This window comes from Ursus arctos, unplaced genomic scaffold (genome assembly GCF_023065955.2).
Source record: "Ursus arctos isolate Adak ecotype North America unplaced genomic scaffold, UrsArc2.0 scaffold_21, whole genome shotgun sequence".
In the NCBI taxonomy this organism is placed as follows: Eukaryota; Metazoa; Chordata; class Mammalia; order Carnivora; family Ursidae; genus Ursus; species Ursus arctos.
Window position 1 is genome coordinate 4,255,487 of NW_026622886.1, and position 21,126 is coordinate 4,276,612.

The 21,126-nt window shown below is 57.0% G+C and overlaps 2 protein-coding genes across 3 annotated transcripts; both read right to left on the reverse strand.

Annotated features, from left to right (window-relative positions):
• Window positions 1-43: 43 nt before the first annotated feature.
• NOL12 (nucleolar protein 12) lies at window positions 44-6,717 on the reverse strand. 2 transcript variants are annotated; one of them, XM_026479672.4, is made up of 6 exons: window positions 6,155-6,717; window positions 4,518-4,623; window positions 4,106-4,154; window positions 3,446-3,588; window positions 2,058-2,155; window positions 44-1,646 (listed from the first exon to the last, which is right to left on the reverse strand). In XM_026479672.4, exons 1-6 carry the CDS (start codon window positions 6,235-6,237, stop codon window positions 1,481-1,483), a joined length of 645 nt encoding a protein of 214 aa, XP_026335457.1. In that variant the 5' UTR covers window positions 6,238-6,717; the 3' UTR covers window positions 44-1,480. The 2 variants fall into 2 exon arrangements, with proteins under 2 accessions (XP_026335457.1, XP_057172291.1); XM_057316308.1 differs by lacking the exon at window positions 6,155-6,717 and adding an exon at window positions 4,728-4,861.
• A 5,032-nt stretch (window positions 6,718-11,749) lies between these two features.
• On the reverse strand, window positions 11,750-15,000 carry LGALS1 (galectin 1). The gene is made up of 4 exons (XM_026479676.4): window positions 14,874-15,000; window positions 13,534-13,613; window positions 12,238-12,409; window positions 11,750-11,947 (listed from the first exon to the last, which is right to left on the reverse strand). Exons 1-4 carry the CDS (start codon window positions 14,880-14,882, stop codon window positions 11,801-11,803), a joined length of 408 nt encoding a protein of 135 aa, XP_026335461.1. The 5' UTR covers window positions 14,883-15,000; the 3' UTR covers window positions 11,750-11,800.
• Window positions 15,001-21,126: the final 6,126 nt, after the last annotated feature.

A 21,126-nucleotide genomic window follows, 5' to 3' on the forward strand; every position in this document is an offset into this window, starting at 1 on the left:
CGACCGCCTTGGTCTTCTGTAAGAACTGATGGCACACATGGAAGAGAGCCGATGAGAATTTAATACTTGAAAACACCACAACTTGCAGATGGAAGTGGTAAATGACCCCGAGGCACTGGGGACCGGAGAAGAGCCGTGGTCGCAGCTCACAGTGGCCAGGAGCGCACACTACAGGCGCACCTGCGCAATGCCAGGGGTTGCGGGAGGTGGTCGTGGTTCGTGCGTGAGGCTCACGTCAGCCTCACGGCAGCCCGAGGAGGTGGGTGTCTTGACATCTTATATATGGGGAGACATCCAGAGAGGTCAGCGCCGCAAAGCGCTCACACGGAGGCCGAGCGGCTGAGCCAGGATTCAAACCCAAGCCCTGCCGTGTGCACTAATCCCTCGGGCCCAGGATGTGTTCTGCTCGGGTGGCCTGCGAGGGCAAGGCTCACACTCACCGCCCTGGGTTGGGCACTAGAACCACGTGCAGAGCTTGCTGGCGGGCCCCACCCTCCGCCCAGGAAGCAGCCCAGCAGAGCAAGTCACCCCACCCCAAGCACAGGGAGGCAGGTGGAAGGAGCTGAAGAGCCAGGTCACAGCGCTTCCCACCCATGAGCCCTGAGCTTCAAGTTCCCATGTCCAGATGTGGCCCTCAGCCAGGCACCAGATGGTGGGTCTGGATGGTGACACGGAGAGCGCCAGTCCCCACAGACACAGCCTAACAGCGCCCCTGTTCCTGAGCAGCCCTCCATGGGCTGAGCAGAAGGAAGATCTGCTTGGGACTTCAGCTCCCCCTCCTGCCAGCCCCTCCCAGACCCCAGGGCCAGGCGGGACTTTGCGCTCCCGTCACCTTGTCCATCGCTCACTGGTCCTGAGTGGGTGGGGAATGCTCTAGAACTCATCTGCTTCTACCACTTCAGTTTCAGCTGAGACCAATGAGGCCAAGAAGGGGACAGACCCACGGACTCGGCCAGTAAAGGGTGGAGTCTGACACCACTCGCCCACCTGGCTCAGCAGTCTGCTTTTCAGAGCAGCCGGATGACTCTAGACTCTACCAGTGTTATGCTGGTCTGTAACCCTGGTTAGGGGCCCAGACCTAACACTACCCTTTCACACCCACACGGAAAACTGCTGGACAGTGAGGATGGGCCCGCTCGCCTGACAGTTTCCACCACCCCGGAAGCCTACCCTTGGCACATGGCATCAGGGTCAGGGACAAACAGACCACAAGTGCACTCAGGTTCACAAATCTGATGAGGGCTCAGTGGGGGGAGACATTTGGGAAGATGCCCCAGATTTGGCTCTGAAGGCTCATCCCGGGGGGAGCCACCTCTCAGCTGCCTGCCCCTTCCAGGGTCTAAGCGCTGGGCCAGAGAGGTGCTAGCCTCCCAGCCTTGGGCCACAGAGTCACCACCTCGGTGCTGGGTTACTGGGACAGGCAAGCTGAGACAGGACAGGATCTTACGGCCCAGGCTGGGGCATGACCTGGTTCTCGGGCTCACTCTCCGTTGTGCCGGGCTTTGCCCGTCAGCCGGCGGCGCTGGCCCTTGCTCGTACGGGTGGCACTCGGGGGCTTCTTGGTGGAGTCTTGGGCCCGTCGGGGATGTTTCCTCTTGGTCTTTTTGCGACTGTGTGCGTGCAGTGAAGCTGTGAGAGCAGAGATCCTGGAGGAGGGGGGAAGGCTGGTCAGGCTGGGGCCACACTTACTCTGGGGAGCAGGGCCTGGCTGGAAGGTTGGATTTGGGGGTGACTGACTGCCTGGCTCACAGAGGAAGTCAGTACAGGCCTGGAATGCTGGGAGCACCAAATCCACGCCGAAGGCAGCCTGCTCTGACCCCAGAGCACCTGCCAGTCCCTCAACTCATAAAAAGGCCCTCACCCCAGGCACTAAGGGCACCCAGGGCTGGCCACTGTCGAGGAGTGGGGGTGGGGAACAGGGGGGAGGGACACTCGATAGGCAGAGGAGAGCCCCACACCTGCCCCATGCCACCCGCCACAGGCCAGCAAGAGGCGGCTCCACAGGCCCCGTCACCAGTCAGCCACAGTATCCTAGGGGAGGACAGGCCAGGGCTCACCGCTGGGACAGGAGGGGGTCCCTGGACTTCCTGGGTAAGGCTCTGGTCGGCTTCTCCACGGAGGACGCCTCTTCCTCGGACCCGTGCCCAGCCCCTTGCTAAAGCAGCACAGGACAAGGACTGTCACGCAGAGCGGCAGATCGGGAGGCCTGACGCCAGCAGTCACGGCTCTGGCAGGGAGGGGCACGGCCTGCTGCCTCGAGGCCTGGCTCAGGGCTCGGACAAGGCCATGGGCGGACAGGCCACGAAGCGGGGATCACGCAGGGAAGAGCCGAGTTTCACAGCCTTGTCCCCCTTGTCTTCCAGCTCTGAGTGTCTGCACGTCGGCTGCAAGCCGAGGCCGGCAGGACTTACAGAAGAACGAGCACGAGAGAGAAGAGGAGCGTGAGCTCAGTAAGGACGCGATAAAGCGCCGGCTCAGGGCTTAAGGACGCCGTCGCCGTGACAGGAAACGTGCTTTGCCTTGTAACTGTGGACAGACAGGTACCGAAATGCCCGCCCCTCCCAGACGGACGCAACTTTGACAGAAACAAACGCTTCGTGACGTGGTACTTCACTGTGAGGCTTTGTGACACTTTCGATGACATTCTGTTCTATTTCTTTCCTTTTTTCTCTTTTAATTTTAATAATTTTTTAATTTTTTGGTTTTCTTTGTTGTTTTTTTTTTGAGAGCTTCTTAGGCAGTGCTGCCCACGTACCGTCTCCCCGTCACTTCCGGAGCCTCTCCCTCGCCCGTACTCCCCAGCAGGCAGTCCCCGCACCGAGTCCCCGGGTCTCAGCCTCAGAGCACTGAGGTGCAACACCGCGTCACCCCAACTAGGCAAAACACCACAACATGCTGCTGCTTCTCCCGTAAGCAGCGCTTTTCCCCTGCCCTTTCCAGAAGGCTCCGTGGCTCCCGGGTCAGGGCCCACGGAGTGCTTTGAAAAGGGGGATCCTTTTTTTTTTTTTTTTTTAATGTGGGTTGTAATGTGCGAGTACCTCCCCACTCACAGTTTGCAAACTCACCGTTAGTGCACGTGGCCAGGCCGTCTTACTGCTGTTCCCACGCGCTGGAGCGACCACCACACACCGCGACCCTAGGTGCGTCTCTTGGATGAACCGCTTTTACACTCACAGCAATCCCATGGGACCGGTGCTATCAGCAGTGACCCCCCTCCCCCAACTTACCGGCGAAGACACTCGCCCACGTTCCCACAGCCTCTGAGTCATGGAACTGGCTTCTGGAAGCCCCAGGCTCAGGGACTTTGTCCAGGCCCGGAAGAGTACCCAGGAGGGAAAGAGCCCCTTGCACTGGAATCCCCATAACAGGACTGGCACTCGGCACCCCTCGACAAGCCAGTCTGCACCCGGGGCCCATCTTCCCTCGGGCTGGAAGTTACACCCACCTCGGGCGGAGGCAGTCCCAGCAGCCGGGCCCCCGAGAGGTCCAGGTCGCTGATGGTGGTCACGGTGACTGTGTGGTTGGGGTGGTCATACTGCACCGACTCTGTCTTTGCTGTCACCAGCCTGTCCAGTTCATCTGCCTCCTCTGTGCAAGGTGGCCACAGAACCCGGTCTCAGCCTCAGAGCGCAAGTGACCAGACTCTCGCCCCCTGCCCAGCCCTGGAGGACAATGGCCCCCTCTACTCTGTGGGAGAGTATCCAGCAAGTCACCGGCTCCAGAGCCTGGCCTGCACACAAATGTAAGCGATTCAACGCCTCCCTTGATGCTCCGGGGAGACCTCAGACCATCTGGTTCTCATCTAGGACAAACCCGGTGTGACCCCAGCAGCTGAGGCTGCCCACTGCCCTCTAACCCTAGTCCCTCCAGGCCTCGGGACCTGGGCTTTCTGCTCACGATCGCTTCACCGAGAGGTTGGTCCTCCCTGTGTCTGATCCACTCATGTTTAGAGGTTACTGAAGACCACCCCTGGCCCTTACATCACCACCAAGACCCCTAGAGCTAGGGAAGTTAGCCCCCACACCTCTCCCCTTCCACCCACCAAGGGATAAATAAGCCTAGGCCTGTTGGCTATTCTCCAGGTCAGGGCAAAGATGGGACTTACCCAGAGCCTCCTCTCTCTCTGCCAGCATCTTCAAGTATTCCTGATGGCGCTGAAACCCAAAGGGAAGGGAACACAGTGAGTGTGGCCTCTCCAGCCAACCCCAGGCAGGAGCATTGCTCATCTCCAGGGTGAGTGAGACCATGAATCCTCCTAGTGAAACAGGAGATTCCATCCTAAACTTTCCCCAGACCAGGGCCCACCATGATTCTACCTGTACAAACTGCTCCCCAGGCCTGCCCACACCCTTCCCTCATTCCTGCAGATGCCCCTATTAAGGCCATCCAAGGATGTAAAGCCCTTGGGAGTCAGATTTAATTCACACACACACACACACTCTCTCTCTCTCTCTCTCTCTCTCTCTTTCTCGCCCTCCCTCCCCCCCCCTTCACCTCCCTATCCTCCCCCTTTGCACCTCCTCCCGGAGTTTCTTCTGCTCCTCCTTGAGCCGATGCTTGATCTCCTCAATGGCTGCCTTCTTCCGCTCTACCTTCCTCTTATGGAAGCCAGTGAGGTACTCCCTACAGAAAAGAGGCAAGGGAGAGTCAGGAGGAGATACAGGAAGGAAAGGCTCACTCCAGGAAGAGAAAAACCACTAATGCTATACCGCTACTAAAATGCACACATGGGCGCCTGGGTGGCTCAGTCGGTTAAGCGTCTGCCTTTGGCTCAGGTAATGATCCCAGGGTCCTGGGATCGAGTCCTACATCGGGCTCCCTGCTCAGGGAGGAGTCTGCTTCTCTCTCTCCCTCCGCTCCCTCTCACCCCCACCGCTCATGTGTGCTCGCTCTCTCTCTCAAATAAATAAAAAATCTTGGGGCGCCTGGGTAGCGCAGTCGTTAAGCGTCTGCCTTCGGCTCAGGGCGTGATCCCGGCGTTCCGGGATCGAGTCCCACATCAGGCTTCTCTGCTGGGAGCCTGCTTCTTCCTCTCCCACTCCTCTGCTGTGTTCCCTCTCTCACTGGCTGTCTCTCTGTCACATAAATAAATAAAATCTTTAAAAAAAAAATCTTAAAAAAAAAAGTACATGCGGTACCTCACGTATTCCTCAGAATAAGCTGTATGATAGGAACCAATCCCTATTTTACAGACGGGGACACTGAAGCACAGAGAGGCTGGGCTACTTGCCAAAGGTCATAGAGAGTGTAAGGTCAGGAGAAAGAGGGAGATGTTGCCTCTTTCCACCCACCCCCCCTCCAGGGTTCTCAGTCGCAAGCAACAGGGCCAGGAAGGTGGGTCTATGCACCTAGGACAGGCCGGGGCCAGATTCCATGACCCAGTGCATTAAGCCCCTTCTAGCAGGGCTTTCAAGGCCACCCTCACCCAGACATCCACAAACTTTCCACTGGACTGGCACCCCATTTCCCCAGAACACCTGCCCCGGGACCCATCCGTAAGGCCCGTGAATGCCACCCTGCATTCCCCTCCCCTATCTGATCTTGGCTCCTTATCTCTCTAGCGCTGGCTGCACCATTCCCAAATGTTCCGGGGGCCTAACACGAGACTTTTCGCTGACCCACTACACTATGGCAAAGGGGCGCTCTGAGCGGGAAACATCTGATGGACCGGACGCTGAGGCTTAAGGGTCCAGCTCAGAGGTCCCGAGATCTGGCACCCCCACACCAAAAGAGCTCAGGACACGTCTGATGACGGCATAAATGAACTTCAGCCACGCTCATCTCATTCACTCCTCATTCATCAACAACAGCTGAGTCCACCGCGTGCGGGGCCGCCCCAGCCCGGGAGGTCGAAGCCTTAGCTCCGGGTCCCCAACCCCGGCCCTTTGGCCGCCCACACCGCAGGAGCGGGGCCAGCTGGGGCGCAGAACGAACGACAGGAGGGCGGGGCGGGCGATTCCATTCCCCAGGCGTGGGGGCCGACCGCGGCCGCTTCCATTCCGCAGGGGAGGGGGATGTCGAGGGGGAGCCTCGGGCCACGCCGAGAGGGCGGGGCCGGAAGGGACCTCTGCGTGAGCGTAAGCCGCCCTGGCTCGCCCCGGCCCCGGCTCTGGCCGGCGGCCCGAAGGAGATCCGCTCCAGCCTTGGCACTCACCGCCGCTTCTCTTCGTCGAAGCTGAGAACGAGCCGCGGCCGGCGGTCGTCGCCATCTCGCTTCTTCTTCTTGTTGCGGCCCATAGCGGTGAGGCCTCCGGCGGCGCGGCTCCCGCACGCCTAAGACACTTCCGGGTGTATCGTTTTTGGCCTCTCGGGCGCGCCTCGCACTTAGGTTCCTCAGTTCCGTTGCTCAGGTCCCGCCTTTTAAAGGGGCCGCGGAGCCCGCCTCCCCACCCCTGCCTTCTGAGTGCAACCCTCAGATACCTGCCGCCCCCCCCCCCCCCGCTCCCCCGGTGATTCCTAACCCCAATCCCTCTCTTAGATTAGCGCCGGTGAAAGAGAGTCCCCAGAGTTTAGCACGGTGTCTGGACACGCAAGTAGCCGCTCAATACGGAGTTATTAGTAAATGGCCAAATATTGCTGATCCTACTTTCGATTCTGATGTCAACTCGTTAGTGGTCTCCAAGAACGCATCTCTGGCGCCACACTCCCTGGATTAGAATCCCGGTACCCCCAATTACAGCTGTGGTTCTGGACCGATTGCCTTCGCTTGGCCGCAATTACCCTATTTGTAAAATGGGGATAATTACAGTGACTTTGTAGGGTTGTGCAAGGCAGTGGTTTTCAAACTTTGGCCTTTATCAGAATCCTTTGGAGGGCTTGCTGAAACCCAGATCTCTTGGCCCCACCCCAGAGTTTCTGATTCAGTGGGTCTCGAGTGAGCCCCATAATCTGCAATTCTAACAAATTCTCGGGGGATGCTGATACTGGTGGTTTAAGAACCATGAGGAGGAAAAGTGAGTTAGGAAAAGTGAGTTATGTAACATCACGTGTAAGTAATATATTGCCACACTTGTGTTTGCTACACAAGCCATGGCCCCCTCTCTGTGCCTCCGTTTCCCCAGGTGTGGCATGGGGATGTAATAATAACACATCCTTTACTGAAGATGAGGGCGGGCACGTGAAGGTATTCAGTGAAATACGGCCTGAAGGGGAATTTCAGTAACTGGGATCCTATGCCTGAATCCCCACTCTCAGTTCACCCCTGCTGGGGCACTGCAGACAAGCCGCTGCCTTACTTTGAAGGGTGATCATTACAGTGCAGGGGACGGTACCCAGGAGGCTGCAGGAGCTCTGTGCTGGCCCCTGCAGGGCAGAGGGCTTCCCAGAGGAGGTGACCCCAGAACTGGCTGAGAGTGGGGATATCAGAGGATATCGGGGTGATGAACAACTGCCCTTCTGACCTTTTGCCCCTTAGTGGCTGCACCCGGATGCCACCCTTGGCATCCTCCCTCTGGGTAGAAGCATTACACTGGGTGCAGTGATGCCCCCCGTGAGCCCCTTCTGCAGCTGGCTGCCTCCTGAGTGCCGGGCTCCCCACCCCCACCCCAGAGCAGACTAGCTGTAGATGAAAAGTGAAGGGTCGGCCGCTGGACATGATATGATTTATGATTTTAAACCTCCCTGGGCTCCTTCCTTCTCTGCGGTCTATTCATTCTGTCTCCCCCTGTGCTGAGGAATGTTCTCAGGGTCTCCCGTGGATTATTTCAGTGGATCCTCACAATGGCCCTGTGAGGTTGGTGCTCGCTCCTTCCTTCCCTACCTCCCTTCCTCTCTCTCTCCTTATTTTTTTAAAAGGTTATTTGTTTATTTATTTATTTATTTGAGAGTGAGAGAGCCAGAGAGCACACCAGCACATGCATGAGCCTGGGGAGGGGGAAGGGAGAAGCAGGCTCCACACTGAGCAGGGAGCCTGCCAGGACCCTGGGATCGTGCATGACCTGAGCCAAAGGCAGAGCCACCCAGGCACTGAGCCACCCAGGCACCCCGCTTTCTTTCTTTTTAAAGATTTAATTTTTTAAAGTAATCTCTACACCCAGCATGGGGCTCAAACTTACAACCCCAAGATCGAGAGTCGAATGCTGCGCTGAGCCAGCCAGGTGCCCCTGTTGGTGCTGCTTTCATCCCTATTATACAGGTAAGGAAACCGAGGCTGAGACAGAGGAAGTCGCCCAGCCAGTAACTGGTGTATGGAGCCATTCCCTGACTGTTGCCCTCGCCGAGCGTCCAGGCTGGTGCAGAGACAGGGACCGAGTAAGGGGACAGCTGCGCCCGTAGGACCCTGTGCAGGGAGCTCTGGGCAGCTGGCCCTTGCAGCCCACGCAGCCCTCGCTGCCTGCCTGCCCATGGCGGGTGGGCAGACTCCAACACTTCACTGCAGCTTATGGTCTGAAACACCCACCACTCTTTGGGGGCGCCTGGGTGGCTCAGTCATTAAGCATCTGCCTTCAGCTCAGGGCATGATCCCGGGGTCCTGGGATCGAGCCCCACATCAGGCTTCTCCACTGGGAGCCTGCTTCTTCCTCTCCCACTCCCCCTGCTTGTGTTCCCTCTCTCTCTGGCTGTCTCTATCTCTGTCAAATAAATAAATAAAATCTTAAAAATAAATAAATAACACACCCACCATTCTTTGGCTTGGTTTCACCTTGAAAGCACTTTTATGTTTATTGAGCACCTACCTGATGTGGAAAACAAAGGGAGAAGAAAAAACTACTAAATTTCCTGACTACCTGCAGCGCCTTGACAAGTCCTTGAAACAGGCAGAGTGACATCCCTCTAGGGACTCAACTGCCTCGATGTTAATACTTTGCTAAGGGCCAAAGGCAGTCAATCCTAGCCCGACCCCACCCCCCATCCTGTAAGTCTACTTTAACATACAAAACTTCCTTTAGAAATTTCCTTTATCTCTAAATCCCCAAGACACATGTTGGGAATCATCCCCAAGCATATGGCCCACCAATAAACATCTGAAGGGTCTCATGACTAAGGTTTTATTAGACGGTAATGAATGACCTTTTCCCAACAATAGCTAGCCCCCTCAAGGTCCTGGAAACCTTGCTTCCAAAATTCCTTAGAGACTTAACGCTATCCCTAACCCCCCCACACCTTGAAAGTATATAATGGGCCAATCCTCACGACCCCGTGCAGCTCTTTCTGCGCACCCCTGTCCTGTCCCTGTGCTTTAATAAAACCACCTTTTTGCACCAAAGATGTCTCAAAAATTCTTTCTCAGCCATTGGTTTCAAACCCTGACGTCTTTCATACATCACTACTGTGTGCCAGGAACCAGGCATTTCTCTACTTTATCTCAGCTAATCTTGCCAACAACCGCACGGGGTAGATAACGAGTATTACTACAATTTGATGAGGAGGCAACTGAGGTTCAGAGAGATCTAGTAACTGGTCCAGGGGCACACAGTGGTAGGATGAGGGTTTGAACACAGTCTATTTGATTCCGAGCCCATTTTCTTTCCCGCAGACCCAGTGGTCTCATTCCCTATCTGCCCCAGGACTTTCCTCTGCCCCGTTGTAGTCCCTCCCAGTCCTGGGATATTGTGGGTGTTCAGCGGGTCTAGCCACAATCTGTGTGGCTTCTGAACCCTGAGGACCAGAGAAAGGCGGTCCAAGAGACATTTTCTCCGATGTCCAGCAGAGGGCGCTCCGCCACAGCCGGACCTCCAAAGCTGTTTCTCTCTGGGCGGCCACTTGGGTGCCCCAGGAGAGCCTGGAGATTGGGTGTGGCTCTTGGCAACCCCCAGCATGCACACTGCATCCTCCTGGGCCCTCTTGTAGAGCTGCGCCCCCCAGGGGACCCCCTGAGATGGGAATCATCCACCCCAAAGGGTCCAGGTGCAAATAATGACCCCCATCTTACGGAAGAGGAAACTAAGTCTGGGGGGGGTGGAAGAGGGTCACCCTGGGTCCCACAACTAGTGCTGCTTCGCCTGGAGAGTGAAATTGGCCGGACTCCCACCCCCCACCACACTCAGGAGACAGTGCCCTAGGGTTTGGGGGGGGAGCCCATTGAGGTTCTAAGTCATCCTGAACATTGGCTCAGTTCTAGGGGCTGCTTCCCAGGAAGGTAGGGGCCCTGCAGCGGGAGCAGGAAGCAAAAGGTGCCAGGGAATGGTCCGTCTGCGGGGATGCCCGGCCATCAGCTCAGGTCCCACCACTTATGACGAGTACGATGGGCTGGGTTAAACACTGCCCTCTGAGAGCCTGGCGGGTCTTGGAAGGCACGTCCTCTTTGGAAACCAAGAGAGGAGGGGCTCACGGAGACCTCATCTCAGGCCAACTGAGTTTCCAGAACTTCTCTGCTCTGTAGGAAGAGAGGCAGTGTGCAGCAGGAGGCCTCTGGGAGCCAGGAGGCTGCCTGCCTCTACTCAGTTCCCTGAGGGGGGGCTGGCATGTCCCCCCCCACACCCCACACCTCGGTTCCTCCTGTATAGAGGCGGGCCAGCAGGGGCACCCGCAGGCTTAGTGCACAGAGCACGTGACTCTTGATCTTGGGGTCTTAAATTCAAGCCCCAAATTGGGTGTAGCGATTATAAATAAGCCAACAAACTTGGTGTGTGTGGGCGGGGGGGAAGAAACAGGCCAGCAGTTGTGCCAAGACCATTGCCTGAGCCCCTCTCCCCCGTGTTGGGAGGAGGGTCACAGAACCAGCAGCTTCCAGACTGGATTCCCGGTTGCACTTACCCTCCAGCACGGTGGTATGCGGGCAGGACCCACAAAGCTGGGCTCAGCGCGCCCCGCTGCAAACCTGGGAGTCAAGTCATCCTGCCCGTTCCCCTCCCCTTCAAGGCTGGCTTAAGACAAGCCTAAACTGACAACCCGCAGCTTCCCCCCACCCCCACTGGGTGGGACACAATGACGTTCCTCAAGGAATCTCCCATCTTGATAATCCCTTGCCACAGGGGAAAACCACCTTATCTTTAGCATATGAAAGTTCTTTCGAAACCTCCCTTTTCCTTACTGCCCCCAACTCTCGACCTGCAACTCAGGACCCCGGGGCAGCAGCTCTTTCTGCCTCCGGGGAACGTCCCTGTGCTTTCAAAAAAACTTTCTGCACCAAAGCCATCTCAGGAATTCTTTCTCGGCTGCAGGCTCTAGACCCCACCCCACCAACCCTCACCTGTATTCCAGAACCACATCGATAACGTCTCACACCGCAGTGCAGAAGGATTAACAAGCCACCCCCACCGCACAGCTGCTACATCCCAGGCATTTAACTTGTCCTGCTTCCCCCATCTCGGGTGATCTTCACGACAACCCTCCTGATAGGCTACGTGCTCTCATCCCCCTCCTCGTATGGGTACATAAACCAAAGCTCGGAGAGGTCAGTTAACACGCACAAGGCCACACAGCTCTGAACCAGATCTCTTTCTAGATCAGGAAAGCCAATGAGGAGCCAGGAATTCTTCCCTACACCGTCTTCCGTGCCACCGGATACCAGGGCATCGATCAGTCCCCTCCTTGCCTCTTTCCCCCCAGTTTCACTGATTCATCATCTTTTGAGCACCTACTATGTGCTGGGGCTAGCTGGGTTGGGAGCTGCTGGAGGGCTGTGACTGGGTTTTTTGCATCGGTCACCAGCCCCCTACTGTGTACTGAGCTCCCCGTTTGGCCCGGGCACTTAGGAGATGTGCACTGAGCAAGTGAATGGAAGTGAAGGAAGGGGGGGGCCTGGGGGAAGTTGGTGGCAGCCTCCTCTTACACACACACACACACACACACACACAGGACGCTGGGCCAGGGGGAGCAGAGGCAGTTGCCTTTATTAGGGGCCACGGGCCGGCTGCCTTCAGTCAAAGGCCAGACACTTGATTGTCATGTCGCCATCGGCTGCCAGGTAGTTGATGGCCTCCAGGTTAAGGCGGTTGGGGAACTTGAATGAGTATCCATCTGGCAGCTTGATGGTCAGGTCGGCCTGGTCGAAGGAGATGCACACCTAGGGGGGGTGTGGAGAAGGGACCCTGAAACAGGAGCCTGGGTTCTTAAGTCTGAGCTGGCCTGCAGCTCACGGCCCTCCCAGAGCCCTTGACAACAGCCCTGCTTCAGGGCCCAGGCTGCTGAGGCTGGGAGGGGGGCTGGTGCGCACTGGCCTGGACACAGCAGGGGAGGGGAGGCAGGGCACAGGTGAAGGGCAAGGCAGGCAGGGTGGGACTTAGGTCTCTAGCCGCTAAAGCCGGCTCCACCCCCCCCCCCCCCCCGCCCGCCCGGCCCCAGGCCCCAGCCCACCTCCATGACACTCCCGGGCAGGAAGGGGAAGGTAGACTCGCGATGCTCCTCGCCCCAGGCCCCGCCGTCCTTGCTGTTACACACGATGGTGTTGACGTCCCCATGCGCTTCGAAGCGAGGGTTGAAGTGCAGGCACAGGTTGTCGCTGTCTTTGCCCAGATTCAGCACGAAGCTGGGGGGAGCAGGGGGCACTGAGGCCTTCTCAGCCAGCGTCAGCCCCCTCAGGCTGCCCGGTCGGGGCCCTCGGTGCACTGTGAATGCACCAGCTGGGGGACTCACTGAGCGGGGAGGCTCTACCTCTCGCCCTGCCGCCTCCTTGCTGTGTGACCTTGAGCAAGTCCCTGCCCTTCTCTGAGCCTCCGTCTCATCTGCACCAGGGGGGCTGCGCAAGAGGGATCTCTCACGGTCTTGCTGTGCTGACAGCCAAGACTCTCTCAGACGTTAGTCTGTGTCCCTTTGGTCAAGGACGGAGAGACTCCCTCCACATGGTGACCTCCGGGAGGGCAAGCGTCCTGCCTGCCTTGAATCTCTCTGTACTTCTGGTGCCCAGCATGACCGATGGTGCTCAGGAGCGGCGGGGCTAATAAACGCATCATCACCAGGGGAAATGCATCTGCTGAGCGCAGAGCAGAGCAGTACCTACCTCGGAGGCTTTGGTAAGCATGGAAAGGGTAGGGCACGCGAGCGTGCAGCTCTTTCTAATGTCAGCTGGTCATCATCATGGTCACTGAGAGATCCAGCATCTCACTTCCTCCACACAACCACCTCCCCCCTCGACGAACTGACAACAGACTGAAGCTCTCGGGGCGGTTGGTGGACTGGTCCAAGGTCACATGGCTGCTGAGTGACTAGGCAGCCTGCTGAGTGTGAGTGAAGGAAGGAGGACCGAAGGAAAGAAAGGTTTGAGTGAGTGAAGAGCGCGAGGCCGAGGGACCTCCGAGGGCCCTCAGCTAGGGGAGGCGCCCTCATTCCCTCTCCCGGCCCCCCCCCCCCCCCCGGCGGCCTGGGCTCTCGCGCACAATGGGGGCGGGGCCAGGCAAGGCAGATGACGAGGCCGCAGCTGGACCAGTTTCGGAGGCTCCAGCAGGGAGGGATGGGGGCGACTCTAGTGGGGGCGTCCAGATCCCGTGGAGGAAGTGACTCACCCAGAAGACGCCGCCGCCGTTAACCCCCTCGCCGCCGGAGGGAGGGGCGGGGCCTGGCCGGCCACGCCCCTGCCAGAGCCGGGCGGGGCCCCCCGGGGCTCGAAACCCCGGCCCCTGCCGCCCGTCCGCCACCCCCACCTTCACCCCTCACCTCTTGGCTTCGGGGGCCACCTCGCCCTGCACTCTGAGGCACTTCCCAGGTTTGAGATTCAGGTTGCTGGCGACCAGACTCTGCAGAGAGAGACCACAGCCAGCGGGGTTAGAGGACGCAGCGCCCGGGGTGAGGGGGTGGGGTCGTCCCCACCCGGATCCTCTGCCCCTGCCCGCGGCACGCCTGAGGAATCCGGTGCCAAGGTCTAGACTCTCTTTCTCCGTGTGCTCCCAGGCCAAGTTCCTGCTCCCAAACGGATCCGTTTCCTGTCTATCATCACTACCGAGGTTGTACTAGGCAAGATCTAGCACTTTTTGCGATCCAGCTTGGGGATTTGGGATTCAGAGCGGCTTGGGAGGTGGGGTGCTATGCTCCGTCCCTACATTTAATAGACAGAAAACGACTCGGATTGAGTGACACTGCGACTTGGTGGCAAAGAAGGGTGCATGGAAGGGTCTGCCTTGACCCCGGGGCTGGGAGATTCCGCACCACCCCCCTTCAAATCCCTCCATACGGAGACGCGCAGGGGCTGGAGAGGAGACCCTTAAGGGGCGCCGCCAGGCCCCTGTGCAGAAGGAAGAAGTGAGCGGCCAAGGGCTAGAGTCAGCAGCCTGGCTGGCTCAGCAATAGCAAGATTGAGCGCATAGCGTAACTGGTGTGAGTGGTTCCTTCTGCCAGAAACTTGAACCCCTTCCCTCGGGGCCTGCAGAAGATTCTTGCCTTCTTCTCTCCCCCTTAGCACCCCCATCTCCCAATGGAGGAATCTGTGGACGGAGGGGGGGTGAATTACTCAGCCCCCACCTGACTAGCCTGGACAGAACCACCCTCCACCCACTAACACAGGCATGCGCCCTCCCGGGCAGCCCGTCTCAAATCCTGGCGACTTTTCAGAGCTCTCTAGAGCAGAGGATGACTCTGCCCTGGCCCAGTGACTGGGGACAGCTGCGGGGGGGGAAGGGACAGGAGGCTCTCTGGGGTGAAGGAGGGGGGAAGGGACAACGGCCTGGGTGTCATCAAAGTGCTTCCCCACCCCACCAGTATGCCACACCCTTCTCTCTCCCGGTTATCGGAGAGCTGCAAAATGTCAAACCTTGGCGGAAATAACTGTGCTGTCAGACCCTGGAGGAACTCAGATAATTCGTAAGCCAGAGAGGGCCTCTGCGGATCATGGCGCCCACCCCATTTTACAGACGCGGCCACTGAGGCACAGGAAAGAGAAGGCACTTGTTCGAAGCCACACCCCAGGGACTAGAACCCAGATCCTCACATCCCCCCACTCTCCCCCCTGCTGTCCGCCTCCACACCATCCCTGGGCCTTGGGGCGGGGTCCCCACACTCACACAAGCCATGACTGAGTACCGGACGATGTTCCCGCAGACTGCCACACCAGCTGCCTCAAGACCCTACGGGAGCGATGGGCCCCCCGGGCCGCTCCCACCCTTTTAACGGGACCAGGCTCCGGTGAGTCCCGCCCCCTGGAAGCCCAGCCAATTGTAAGCCAGGACAGGAATGGGGGCCCCGCTGGAGGCGGAGTCAATGGAATTTTGAAGCCGTTCTGGAGCAGAGGTGACCAATCAGAGTGACAAACCCCCCTCTTCTTTAACCACACCCCCAGGGTCCAGACTCCACCTCCCATTCCCCTTCATCCTTCCCCACCCCCACCAAAAAAATTGTGCGGTGGCAGGGACTGGGGGGAGGCAGTGGAAAATAGTTTGAGGATGAGTTAGGCACCAGAGTTGGCGGGAAGGGGGCCTGGGGCCAGCGGGCCGAGCTCAGGGGGTATCCAGAGAAGACGGCTGAGGTGATACAGGGTCCTTCAGGGGATCAGAGCTGGGATTCATCTTGCCGCTCCCTGCAGGGACTAGGGCGTGGCCTGCGCTGCAGGCCTCTGCAGAGGGCCCAGGACCATTAACCACAAGGCCCTGGCCCCACCCGGGCCTCCCCGGAAGCAGGGATTGTGGCTGCAGCTCGCTCCTCACTAGCGCTAAAGAAAGGCTGGGCCTGGTGCCAGGCCTCAGGCTGCCACTGGGGCTCAGGCCTCAGGCTTCAGGCCTCAGCCCTCCTGAGCGGCCTGCTGGGGGTCCTCCAAGAGCTCCTGCCTGACAGCCTCTGGCCTGAGTCAGGCCTGAGAGGGGCCCAGGGTGGGCCAGGCCCGGAGAGGTTGGGGTTCCTGCTCGGTGCCCCTCCCCTCCACTCTCTCCAAGGCGAGGCACGGCCTTTCCTTCCCCTGTTCATTTCACAGGCATTTTCCTGAGCATCTATTATGTGCCTGCCCAGAGCTAGCCTGTAAGGATTCAGAGCAGAACCCCATCGAGCCCCTGGTGGGGTGAGATCCAGCTGATTAAATAGCATGACGCTGGTCCCAAGGGAAGTCGTGAACGAGCACTGTGGTGAAATGGAGACTGTCCAGACCGTGGGCCTTTGTTTTTGTTTTTTACGATTTTTAAAATTTATTTATTTGGGGGTGGGGATGAGTGGAGGGAGGGGCAGAGGGAGAGGGAGAAGCAGGGAGCCTGACATGGACATGGGGCTTGGACCCAGGACCCTGGGATCATGACCAGAGCTGAAGTCAGAAACTCAACCAACTGAGCCATGTAGATGCCCCGGAAGGTGGGTCTTGAAGGATGGGTGAAGAAGGAGGGCCTGGCATTCCAGCACGAGCAAAGACTCCGATGTGAGAAAGCACAGGTCTGGGGAATGGTGAGCATCTGGGCACGGCTGGAGTTTCGGGTATGCTGGGGAAAGATGGGGCATGAGACTGGGAGGCCAACAGTCTCTGGATCAGGAAGGGCCTCATTAAAGGGGCTTGGCCATTGTTTTAACTGAGGGTGCTGGGGAGCCATAGAAGGTTATAGGGAAGGTGAGTATTGAGGGCAGACATGGGCTATAGGGAAGATCACCATAACAAAGTTGAGGGTGGGTGGGTTGGAGGGGTGCTCACTTCATGCCCAGGACCTAGGAGGAGAGAAGGGTGTGGGGAGCACTGGGCAAGGTGGGGTGCTTACTAGGAGAATCGTCACTGGGACCTCCTTCTCCACATTGCTGCCTCCCTTCTGAAATTGCCAGCACTGAAGAGGGAGGAAGATGTGGACCAGGAGTGACTCACATCTGGAAGCCAGGTCCTCCACTCCCCCCAGCCCCGCAGATGACTGAAGCCCACCCTGGCACAGGAGGAGTGGCGTGGGAGCACATTGGGCCTGGAGGCAGGCCCAGCAAGGAGGCTGGGCTGCCCCCTCTCTGAGCCCCTCATCCCTCCTCCAAGACCAAGCCTCAGAAACCAAGCACAGCTCTTTCATTTTTTCCTCCAGGGCCTCCCTAAACCTCAGCATGGGGGGGGGGGGTGGAGCTGCTCTGCTGACTTTCCTTCGTGCTTCCCCTGCAAGCGCCATAGACACCCTCTGCCTGAATCAAGGAATGGGGGTATTTGAGGAGTCCCGACCAAGGAGCAGAGGTGACGTGGGCACAGTCCTTTCCTGGCTGCCGTTACATGGGGCTGGCTGCCTGTTCCCGGTCATTGAGCTCAGCGCCTCGAGAGCTGCTCCCATACTTCCCCCAACCTGGAGTTCAGGCCCAGCTCACGAAGTATGTGCTGTTGGACAAGGGGCTGCTTTATTCCCCAGGGTCTGGCCCACCGAGGGCCGGGAGAGGGGTGCCGTGGCATGAATAGGCCTCCAGAAAGGCCCCTTCGGGAGTCCCAAGAGTTGGATTCTGGTCCTTATCCTGCCACGCCATCCCCAAAGTTGGCCTCCCCGTCTGGAAACTGGGGAGGTGAAACCCCGCTCTCCTACACAAGGCTAGCCCAGGGTGGAGTTCGTGCCTGATGTACTAAATAGATGATTACTTTTCTCACAGTCTCGGAAGGGGTTGGCTTCCCTCTTATCTCTTTTCCTAGGCTGAACTGACCTTCCTGGGGTCCACACTGCTGGGAGGTCTCCCTCTCACCCCTCCCTACCTCATCCCTGACAGTCCCCTCTTGCCTACACTGGGGCAGGGAGTCTCTCTGGCTTCCCGTGTCCCCCTGTAACAGGGACCACGGTTTTCCTGGGTGACAAGGTGCCCTGTGTGCACCCCACCCCCACCCAGTCCTCAGGGCCTCGTAAGGGTGGTGCCCACTTATCTGCCAGGCCCTGTGCCCAGCTCCTTGCTTTCAAACATTATCTCGTTCCATCTATGTCTCCCCACCCCCCGCCCCCGGCCTCATGCCTGTCAGCTGGAATGCACTGCACAGAGAAGCTGCTCTGGGCCCTGAAATGAACCTGACGTTAGAACCAGAAGGGAAGGCAAGTCCTAATTTGGGGGCTGCCTGGCTGGGACTGCGGCCAGAGTCCTTGAACTCTTTGAACCTGCTTCCAGGCCTGGAAACTGGGAACATTACCATTCACTGACAGTTGGTTGGAGGATTACAGAGGTGATGGGGGGGGGGGGGGGCTCAACATTCGTTCTCTCTCATGCACCCCCAAGGCCAAGTCGCCTTACCCTGGGACTCCCTCCCTCACCACCCTACAGCAGAGGCAGCGAGCTCTGGAATTCCTCCATCCTACAGGCTGGACCTTGGCCGCTGCGGTGAGAAATGAGCTCAGCACCCCTGGACAGGGGACCCAGGCCAGTGCAGCCCTTCTCAGCCTGCCCACTCCTGCCCTGCCCTGCCCGCTCCTGCCCTGCCCACGGGCAGGCTGTGCCTCCTACAGCTGGCAGGGGCTGGGAGGGCTGCCGGGCCCATTGAAACACCATCCACGCCCCTCAGCCAACCTGGCTGGCCCAGCCGGGGATGGTGGCGGTGATCAGAGCCAGCTCCAGAGTCCTACAGGTCAGAGTGGGAAGGGACCCCAGAGTTCTGCACCTGACCTGCTCCCTCAGTTAATGATGCAGAAACCACCCAAAGAGGCTGGCCACTTGGCCAAGGTCACCCAGGGAGCTAGGGCTGACCTGCCTTCCCTCTGCTGAGCCGAGCAAAGAAGAACACCGTGGTCCTGGGATACCTGGACCTCAAAAAAAAAAAAAAAAAAAAAAAAAAAAAAAAGATCTTTTCCTGTTGCTCCATGAAGCATAGAAAGAACGGGGGAGGGGGAGATGCTCCCCCAACCTCAGGCACTCTTCCAACCCCCACTTACCTTAGAGCATCTGTTTTTACCTCCCTGCCTTGGCTGTGCTCTTCCACCTGCCCAGACAGTCGCCTGCCCAAACACGGTGGCCTTCTGTCACTTTTGCCTTCTCACCTGGTGTCTGTCCCCCTTCTGATTACAGGCCCTCACTCGTCTTTGGGAAGCTACCCCTTCTCTCATAGGATGTCTGGGTGGGGTCCAGACCCTGCCATTCATGAGCTCACTAGGGCTGGGGCACGAGTCTTTTAATTTTTTTTCATGTTTTTCTTTTGGCATAATTATAGACACCCAGGAAGCTGAAACCTTTTTAAGAGCTTATAAAATATTTGAGACCTGGAGAAAAAACTGTATGGGCCCCAAAATACTAAAACTGCCAAGCTGAAGTCAATCAGCATTGACGGAGCTCACACTTAAAACCTGGTAGTCATAAAAGTGGAAACATTTGAGAACAATTTTCGAGAGTTGAATCTTCTTCCAAAGTGTGTCCAGTCTTCCTAGAGGTTGGCCAATCCTACCTGAGATCCCCATAGTCACATAATGTCTAAAATGAACATATAGGGGCTCCTGGGTGGCTCAGTCAGTTAAGCGTGTGACTCTTGATCTCAGCTCAGGTCTTGATCTCAGGGTCATGAGTTCAAGCCCCGTGTTGGGCTCCTTGCTGGGCATGGCCCCCCTCCTACTTAAAAATAAATAAATAAAACAAATGTATAAAAATACTTTGAAAATGTATAGCAAAAAAGCCCATATATTTAATGTGGGACTTCCAGGAAGTGGGAGCATTTTAATGTTTTCTATAAGGTGCCCGGGGCTTGTCTATCAGGAGAGTTTTTGGCAGCGAGTAACAGAAAACTCAAAGGAAATCACTTTAAAATTAAGGGAAACTTTCATATAACAAGTCTGGGACGAGGAGCTTTCCGTGGCCGTTAATTCAGTGGCTCCGATGAAGGAACAGGGGCTGAAAATTGAGTTATGATCGATCATGTCTATGTGATGAAGTCTCCATAAAAAAAATCCCTAAACTATAGGGTTTGGAGCTTCTGGGTTGGTGAACACATCTACATGCCGGGAGGGCAGGCGACACTGCCTAACTCCATGGGGACAGAAGCTTCTGCACTCGGGACCCTTCTGGACCTTGCCCTATGTGTCTCTTCATTCAGCTGTTCATCTATAGCCTTGCACACCGTTTGTTATATAATAAACCAGTAAACATAAATGTTTCCCTGAGTTTCGTGAGCCGTGACAGCAAATTAGTGAATCTGAGAAGGGAGCTTTGGGAGCCTCCAATTTATAGCCAGTTGGTCAGAAGCACAGGTGACACCTTGGGACTTGGGAGTGGCATCTGAAGCAGGGTGGGCAGGGAGTCTTCTGGGGCTGAACCCTAAACCTGGGGGGCCTGCACGGACTCTAGGTGGTACCACAGAAACGAATGGAATTCTAGGACACTCACTTGGTGTCTGCCTGAAACTACAGACTTGCTCGGTGCAGAAAACCCACACGTTTGGTGTCAGGAGTGTTCTGTGGGTAGAGGAAACAGTTTTCCCTTTTAGTTGGTGTCAGGGAAGCGGGATTTGCTAGAACCGCCCAGGCTCATGGAAACATGTGGTTTGGGAAGAGAAAGGAAGGGCAAGGAAGAGGAACCTTTGATTCCCCGATGGCCACGTAGCCACGTGGCAGCTGTGCTGTATTCAGTTACTAATGGTGAAAGTTACCGATGGAATTTAGAGACGGCTCCAACTCCTGGGGACTTGGTTTACTGGACACATAAGGAAATGTGGAAGAAAAAAAAAAACAAAACCACATATACCATCCCCTGGTTATGGTTGTCTGTAATAGCTAAAATGAAATCAAGAGAGTACTGGGTATGGGATGTCGATGCTAGACCAAGCTCAGATTTCAATGAGTCTGAGCTTCAGCCCCTCGCCTCAAAGCCACCTCCATAGGAAAAAAATTTTGCAGTCAATAGAAATTCCCTCTAAGACTTCTGGTCACCAAGAGAGGAGTCAATAGGGGAAGGCAAAACCAGGAAACTACTGAAACCAGGGAGTGTAGTGGGAAGGCATTGTTTCATTTTGTGGACTGGTGTCGTCAGCTTCCCAAAATATTAACTGGGAATCCAGGGGAAGGGCACGTGGGTGTTGATTGTGCTGTTCTTGCACTTTTTCTATCCCTTTTAAACTTTTCTGAATCAAAAGTTGGGGAAGGGGCGCTAACTGGCTCAGTTGGTAGAGCATGCGACTCTTGACCTTGGGGTTGTGAGTTCGAGCCCCACATTGAGCATAGAGATTCCATAAAAATTAAAAAAAATCTTTTTAAAAAATTAAAAAGTTTGGGGAAACGGCTCCAACGAGTTCTGCCCATCTTCCTGCTCTGCCACTTGAAGCAGAGTCATGAGGGGAGAAGTATGTTGGGTTGGCCTCATGACCACAGAAAGGCTGCAACAGCTTCCACACCCAGAGCCCAAAAGAGTGCTTCCCTCCTCCCTCCAAGGCCT